The 8,570-nt window shown below is 41.5% G+C and overlaps 1 protein-coding gene across 1 annotated transcript in view; it reads right to left on the reverse strand.

The window, feature by feature from the left end:
- NEDD4L (neural precursor cell expressed, developmentally down-regulated 4-like, E3 ubiquitin protein ligase) overlaps positions 1-8,570 on the reverse strand; it is a 372,712-nt gene that overhangs the window by 168,628 nt on the left and 195,514 nt on the right. The window contains exon 4 of the mRNA XM_018576257.1: positions 4,234-4,272. Coding sequence (XP_018431759.1) covers positions 4,234-4,272 — 39 coding nt within the window. The remainder of the gene's footprint in view (positions 1-4,233; positions 4,273-8,570) is intronic.

Here is an 8,570-nt window from a genome sequence, read left to right on the forward strand (position 1 = left end):
CACAGGTTAAACGTACCCACGGTGAAACCTCTGTAGGATACACTTGTGAATACCAGTGTGAAAATTAAACAAAAGCAGAGTTAACGAGCTGCAAGGTCAGATACAATATCAACACCCTGATTGTAAGCTTTCTGCAAACTATTTTACTATGAACCGCTGGTGTGGTGGGAAATGAATTTGCTTATCCTTGACTAACCTTTGGTCTAGAGCTGGACCAAGAAAGACACGAGAGCCAGCAGAGGCACCACAAAAGCCAAGCAAGACCCCATACAAACTGTGAACATACCTAATACAAAATGTCAACCATGATTTTAAAGGAACAGTCCATTCTATAAAGAGACCTAAAGCTTATCTAAACCAAAAAGCAAATCCTTGCTTATCCACGGCTAACCTTTGATCTAGATCTCGACTGAGAAAGACGAAAGCCAGCAGAGGCACCACAATAGCCAAGCAAGACCCCATACAAACTGTGAACATATCTAATACAGAATGTCAACCATGATTTTAAAGGAACAGTCCATTCTATAAAGAACTAAAGCCTATTTAAACCAAAAAGCAAATCCTTGCTTATCCTCGGCTAACCTTTGGTCTAGATCTGGACTGAGAAAGAGATGAAATCCGGCAGAACCACTAGGAAAGCCAACCAAGACCCCATACAAAAATCTGAGCACATCTAATACAGAATGTCAACCATGGTTTGTAAAGAACAGCCCATTCTATAAAGACCTAAAGCTTATCTAAACCCGAAAACAAAAATGTAATATATTGAAGGTTACCGATTCTTAGATGTGGTGGCTGCATTTTTGTTTTATTTTTTCAGGCTTTTCCCCCCCTTTGTTTTCACCAGGCAATCCGACCAGTAAGTCTGTTATTTTTTAACTTCCTTTAACAGGCCAAGCTGTCCAGCAAAAATGGCAGATAGAGGATTGAGACAAACCATTTATAACTGACAGGGGTGCTTACAATGGTTAGTTTTTATTCGTTTATGTAAAACCTCTATCCCAAAAGGAAAAAAAGAAAAACTTGTTGTAACTTAAAAAGTGTTATCTGAAGCTCGGCTTTAATTTGTTTGTGAAAACCATCTAAATGTCAAGTCCATCTAACACCACCCATTCCACAGGGTGACAATGCTGCTGTCCAGGGGTGGCTATGCTGTTCCTCCATAGAATGGAGTCATCCTAAGTTAGGAAGTGTGTTACTGGCTGGATGAGCAGGTGAAAATAAAGGACAAAAACAAAAAGCCCAAAAAAAGAAAGCTAAGGGTGGCCATACACTGTGCGAATTTCAGCTTCTTGAGGAACCGTTGAGGCATCCCTCGATCTGATCTGATGGAAGGAGTCGGTTGGAAAATCTTTGTAGAAACAGAGCGCACAGCCAATGAGCTGCCCGCTCTGTTCAGGTATCCTGACAGTGGCTGCTCTCAGAATACAATGCAAACAGCGGGGATTCCTCAATCTACACACTTGATGGGGGAGCCTGCTCTGTTTTTCGTTCAGCCCAGAGGTTGAACAAAATAAATAGAGCATTGTATGGCCAGCCTAATGCAGCCACTACGTTTAGGAAATGGTAAGCTGCAATATATAAAATGTTTGTTTTTTTGGGTTTAGATATACCTTAAAAGAGAACTATGGGGTAAGTGTTTTTCCCCAAGGTTCTCTTAAGGGTCACGGGAGGATATATACTAGCATCCTCCCGTGACCCAAAGCTCAGTATATTGCGAGCTACAGCTCGCGGTGTACTGAGAACGCCGCAGCCGGGACGGATCAAGACATTACTGTTGAGATCCACCCAGCTGCGTGAGTGACAGCTGGCTCTGCCTATCTAGAGACAGAGCCAGCTATACCCGCCCCCTCCCCCGTCCATTCCTCCACTCAGCAAAGGAGGACCGGAGCATCCCTGCGGGGAGCCGTGACCGGTAGTCAATGCTCTCTGCAGGGAGATGATCGTCATAGTTCTACTTTAAGTTGGGAATATGCCATTAAAAATTTGCGCTAAAAAACATTTTTTGGAACGTTCGTTCGATTTTCTGATGGTTAATGGGGTCAAATTGACCATCGATTTTGACTGTAGTGACAAAAAAAATAAAAAAATCTAAGGAGCGGGATAGGAAACTTTTCTTGAACAAAGGAAATTCTAACAGTGATTGTGGTTTTTATTCAGGAAACTCCATTCATTTCCAAAATCAAATGTTAAAATAAAAACAAATTGTCTTTAGTCTCTAATGGCATTATCGAATGTTCTAAATGAGATTTTTCAAATGAAAGAGACATTCTACTAGTGTATGGGCAGCTTTTAAAGGCAATGTATGGCCAACACTTTTTTTTAGTTTTGAATAGCGTAGTGATGAATTAGAACCCCTATCACGTTTTATTGCGCTCTGTGTCTTTACTACCCTCATTATTTGTCCTGCTTACCATGATCACTGAGAGAGAAAGTGGTGGGAAAACCCACATTTTGCAGAGTTGTCAATAAAACAAGATGTGAGGGGAAACCTTCCGGTGAAGACACGTTCCAGTGACAATTGTCTAAGCACCTACTGGAACCTTGGCATGTTAACATGCGTTGTGTTAAAGCAGCCCGTTCAAGCGACAGAGGTTCTTTTACTAAGGCAGACTTGGCCTCTATATACCCCCAACCTAGTCTGCTTCAAATACTAATGCCAGCTAAGTATTATGGGGCGATTTAGGTAAAATCAGCTTAGAGGAAATGTGAAATGCGTTCACGTGTATGTAAAATTTAGACCCAAGGCAGGTAAAAAAAAACACCAATGAAATCAGTTAGGTAACCAATAAAACATAATGAAATATATTTTCATATACACCTAGACAAAGTAGCTGCATCTTACTTGGCATCACCTTTCTGCAATTGATTTTACAGGTGAAACTCGATTAGAATATCGTGCAAAAGTAATTGCAGTAAGTGCCCAAACCAAGTACTGAGTACATATGCATGCTTGTACTTTTCAGAGGTCCGATATTGTTCTATGTACAATCCTTGTTTTATTGATTGCATGTAATAATCTACTTTTTTGAGGTTGTGGATTTGGGGTTTTCATGAGCTGTAAGCCATAATCATCACAATTATGACAAATCACGGCTTGAATTATCTTGCTTTGCATGTAATGAGTCTATCTCATATCTTAGTTTCACCTTTTAAGTTGCATTAGTGAAATAAATGAACTTTGCACGATATTCTAATTATTCGAGTTTCACCTGTATATGGAGGGGGAGGGGGAGCACCAAGAAGCAATCAGATGTGCTGTATGAATAGGAGCAGTGTGTAGACTGATTAACTGCTGCTTTCTCTCTGTCCAATCATAGACAGGGGGCAGAAACGTGACCAAGCATTGCTGCTTAACTTAAACAGAGATAAGTTGGGTCACCACGTTGGCTGGGCTGTCTGATTGGGCTGTGTAAATCTCAAAAATAGATAGCTGTAAAAATAAATCATATGACAAGTAAAATATCGATCTTATATGCACTGCATGACAACTGTTTATATAGCTTTTGCATGGAGTTCTTCTTAAAAGGGGCCAAGTGACATAACAGCCATTAGTAAAGTCTGGAACTACAGTTGGAAGTTCCTGGTCTTGGTCTCTTTCCAGACCTTGAGACCTAAAACTTTTTTGCTACAGCAGAGGTGTTCCAATCACTAATGCTGATTTTCATTATACAAACCGAATTAGGAGAGCGGATAGAAAGTACAGAGATGGTAAACTGCAACAATTTTGTTTTCTAGTTTAGATGCTCTAACTTTTGCAAGTGGCTAGAGGGTGAGAACAGATAGCAAGTGCAGAGACCCCACCAACGTTGGGATATAGTTGATGTAGATATTCAACATCTAAAAAATACTTGAAATATTACTGTTGGATGAACCAAACCTTTAAAATGGTCCTGAATCTTTCTTTAATATATACTCCCCCATAACCTGCTATTTGTGGAGATTTGCTATCTATATTCTAAAGGCCTGTCCAGACCATTACAGGCCCGTACTTTGCACAGAGCGTTATCCTGCAATGCACTCTTATCCGGCTCTTTGCAGAGGGGAGATTAAGCTTGTCTGCTAAGCCAATTGAAGTTCTATAAAAAGACTTAATGGACAAAACACAGTGGAAAAATAACCCTGGCCTCTTCATTCCATTCTCACCCTCATCCAGACCGCTCTACAGGAAGCATACACGGAGACAGACGATAGCCTTAACTAAACACAATAAAAAAAGAAAAAACTACTCACCCTGAAAAAGAACTCCTCATTCCATTTTGGGTTCAACGTCTGTAAAACAGAGAAATGCTGTCATTAACACACAGATTGTGATAACTCAAATATAAAAGCTTTACAAATAATAACAACAACCCTTATGTAAAGCAATGTTTTCTCTAGTTTCAAAGGTTCTCCTTTATGTTGGTGGTCCCTTGTTTTCAACTGATCTCCTGGCACGGGGCCTACCAGGAGAAGGGATATACTTAATAGGCCACATTTTCCCCATCATGACATGACTGATGAGGTTATGGCACGAAAAAAAACCTTATCCTGCCCCTTTTGAAAAACACCAAATTAGATTGGTTGGAAGGGCAAGGCTATGGGTTTGTTAATTACTGATTGTCCATCAAAATCTAAACTCAGTAAAACTAACTATAAACTAGAACAGTCACAGCAGACTCATGAGCATCCAATTAGCTTCATGTAGTATACACTCACCGGCCACCTTATTAGGTACACAAATTGCTAATCAACCCATCACATGGCAGCAACTCAATGCATTTAGGCATCTAGACGTGGTGAAGACGACTTGCTAAAGTTCAAACCGAGCATCAGAATGGGGGAAGAAAGGGGATTTAAGTGACTTTGAACGTGGCATGGTTGTTGGTGCCAGAGGTGCTGGTCTGGGTATTTCAAAAACTGCTGATCTACTGGGATTTTCACGCACAACCATCTCTCGGGTTTATAGAGAATGGTCTGAAAAAGAGAAAATATCCAGTGAGCGGCAGTTGTGTGGATGAAAATGCCTTGTTGATGTCAGAGGAGAATGGCCAGACTGGTTCCACGTGAAAGCAAGGCAACAGTAACTCAAATAACCACTTGTTACAACCAAGGTATGCAGAATACCATCTCTGAACGAACAACACATTTAACCTTGAATCAAATGGGCTACAGCAGCAGAAGAACACACCAGATGTTACTCCTGTCAGCTAACAGGAAACCAGGCTCACCAAAATTGGACAATAGAAGATTGGAAAAACGTTGCCTGGTCTGATGAGTCTCGATTTCAGCTGCGAAAGTCAGATGGTCGGGCCAGAGTTTGGCGTAAACAACATGAAAGCATGGATCCATCCTGCCTTGTATCAACGGTTCAGGCTGGTGGAAATGGTTTGGGGGATATTTTCCATCAGTCCAGGAGAGGCACTGTCTTGACACAGCCCACTGAGGGCATTAACAGATACCCTTGTTCGCTAGCTAGTTACAAGCCCACAAATAAAGCAAAAGTATAGTTACAGAAAAGTATAGCTACAGTGCTTTCTTGGGAGGGATGGAGGCTCTGGCTCCTGCATCGGTGCCAAGTATCTTACTGTGCAGGAGCCAGGGATCAAAGAGGCTCTGCACCCACCAACTTTCCCTTTATATGAGCTCCCCTTAGCCCAACCCCAAGAACAATAGGTGTGTAACTCACACATTTTTTAGCACCTTACCAGAAATCTTTATCTAAAACAAACAGCCATGCTTCCAGTCAGTCAAGAGACCCTTTTCTTGGGGGTACAAGGGTCAATTCAGCCGTATGCTAAGCCATTTTGGTACAGAGAGGCAACCAATGCTATCCTAGGTCTGATGAGCTCGAGGAGGCTTAACAGAAAGCAGTAGATTATGCATTGTATAAATGAGTTTATGACACATCTGATGAGGTTCAGATAACATTTTAGTAATCATTCATGCAGAAATCCAGAAAATCCCCAGGGCTGAGGACAGGGTTTGGGATCCTCAGCTTTCCAAGGATGCTGTTTGAAGGCCCAGGGAGGTTATCTTCGCCAAGACAAATATGTTGGAGGCCGGCCTGGAGGGTTTTCTCATGTTTTAAACTGTATGCAAAGCCTAGCTGTTAACGTCTGTTTTTTTGGCCAACTCGACCACTGAACATGCATACACACACACACACACATTATATATATATATATACACACATACACACACAGTATAATCCTTGTAGTCTTTATTCGGGAGATGGTGGGGGGTAGGCTAGCTAATAAGCAAGGTCTGATATGCAAGGTCTGCTTAATAACTGCCGAGATAACATATCAGCCGCACAAGGAGTGCATTGTGTTCAGTGAGCCAGCCAGCATGATCTTTCTTTGGGAGAAGGAGAAGTAAAGCACAACCATAGCACTGCAAAACAGGAGGCTGAGCCTTTGTATGTAATGAGCAAATATTGCTGCCCCTATGTACACAATTACAAATTATACATGGAAGCACATTTTATTTTTTTGTTTCAAATAAGTTTTATTGAGTTTTCACAGAAGTACAACGTGGAGAAATGTCTGGGACCCCTAAGCCTCCTTTTTCTTTGGATGATTTGAGGAGGGACCGAGCCACACGAGGGCGTCCATCTTTCCACACAAAGGAAGAGAAGGTCGTGTCCAGCGTGTGAAAGAGCGCACGCGGGAGTTTGATGGGGATGGCCTGGAAGAGGTAGAGAATTCTAGGTAGTACATTCATTTTCAGTAATGCTGCTCTTCCAAACCAGGAGAAGGTGTGTTGTCTCCAGGATTTTAGGTCTTCTGTTATAGATGTGTTGAGTGTGGCAAAGTTGGAGTCATAAAGTCTGGTCAGGTCCGAGGTCAGTTTTATGCCCACATATTGTATGTGTGCCGGAAGCACATTTTATAAACATTAACATACATCGATAGCATTATTTACATAAAGATGATCATTTTTACACGCCTATCCAAAAATAACTGAAAAGACCATACATCCACTTTAATGTGGGATTATTTTACTTTGCCGGAGGTTAGGTGACATGGGTTGTGTGTGTGTGGGGGGGGGGAGTCTGAAATGGGAACCCTTCAGTGACCTCACAGTATGGAAGTGTACTGGTGACTGGGAAATCTGTGAGTAATTTGCTTCTAAGAATAGTGCTCTATACATAGCACAGGGATCACGCAGGTTCCGTACAGGACAGAGGACTCCAGAACATATCAATGACAACACTGAATGCACCTGCATGAGGAAATGGCGACAATTTATTTCATGAATCAGAATGTTTAGAGGATGCAGATGGAATGGGTCTATGCAAAGTTACGTTAAGTCATCAACCAGAGTAAAGAAACAAAATAAAGGAAATGCTAACAATATATTCTGATAAGAAGCAAGGTCATCACTTTAAAGCTTATGAGGTACAGAATCAGATATATAAAGTAGAGCCAGGGGCGCCAATTCCATCCTATCGAAATTTTGGAGCATGCCATTTTGACAGTTGGTAAGTGTCCTGTTAAAGTGTACCTCTAGGCAATTTTTTTTTTGAGTTTGGTTAAGAGTGGGCAAGGGTTAGACCAGGGGAAGACAACTATGGTCCCCCTGCTTTGCTTTAACTAGAAATCCAAATTTGCCTCTGGAAGTCATGACTGTAACTATCAGTTTTGCAATGCCTCATGGGCAACTGGAGGGCCAGAGTTGCCCACTCCTAGGGTAGACCCTCTATAAAGTTATTATTGCTGTGCCCATTGGGGAGATTCACCTCTGTATTTGTCATGGTGCCAATTGTCAACAAGAAAGAAAGCAAATGGAATTGCAAAATTGTCCACAAAGTAAGACCTCAGGGGAAATCTTCCAATGGAGACTACTATCTAGGAGGGGAATTTTCCTCACTTTGGGAGGTTTTTTCTAACTTCCTGTTGCTTCTCTTCTGGCACACTGAATAGAAAATTCCCAAATGGTACACACACAAACAGAAAATGTTGAATGGCAACCCAATGCACCTAGCCAGTATACCACAATGCATTTGCATTTTAGCATACAGCAACCCACTGATGTGAACTATCTGTTCATTGCGTTGTGTTGTAAAATGTTTATGAAAATATTCATTGTGGCACGTTGGCAACTTGTTCAACATGATTGGGCTCTCTCAAGGTGATTATTGTTAATGTGGGAAATACTGCACGTTAACATAATAATGTGGTATCATGACACATAACGAAAAAAAGAGCTTCAAAAGTTTAAACTGATCCCACTCCCATCACTGCCTCCCTATTGTTCAGTAAGCGCACCTATCACAGTGATGGACCAAAAGGGAAGCTTAGGAAGATAAGAATCCAAGCTTCCTTCCACAGAAAAGACAAATGGTACCTATTTGTATGATCTGATCATTCTGACTGACAGTTGTCGCTAAAAGTAACCTCTGCTGATTAATGGAATTGTCTTGTGCGTTTAAATTGCTATAGTTTGTGCCAGGTTCACCTTAAAGGCACCCTGTCCAAACTAGACCAGGCCCACTCTGTTAAGGTAGGTGCTGCATACTTACCTTTCCGGTAGTCTGTGTTTAAAACCTATGCCTCTTTGCTGATCCTCAGCTGTGGCAGGTATCT

The sequence above is a fragment of the Nanorana parkeri genome, unplaced genomic scaffold, assembly GCF_000935625.1.
Source record: "Nanorana parkeri isolate BGI_ZX_2015 unplaced genomic scaffold, ASM93562v1 scaffold61, whole genome shotgun sequence".
NCBI lineage: Eukaryota > Metazoa > Chordata > Amphibia > Anura > Dicroglossidae > Nanorana > Nanorana parkeri.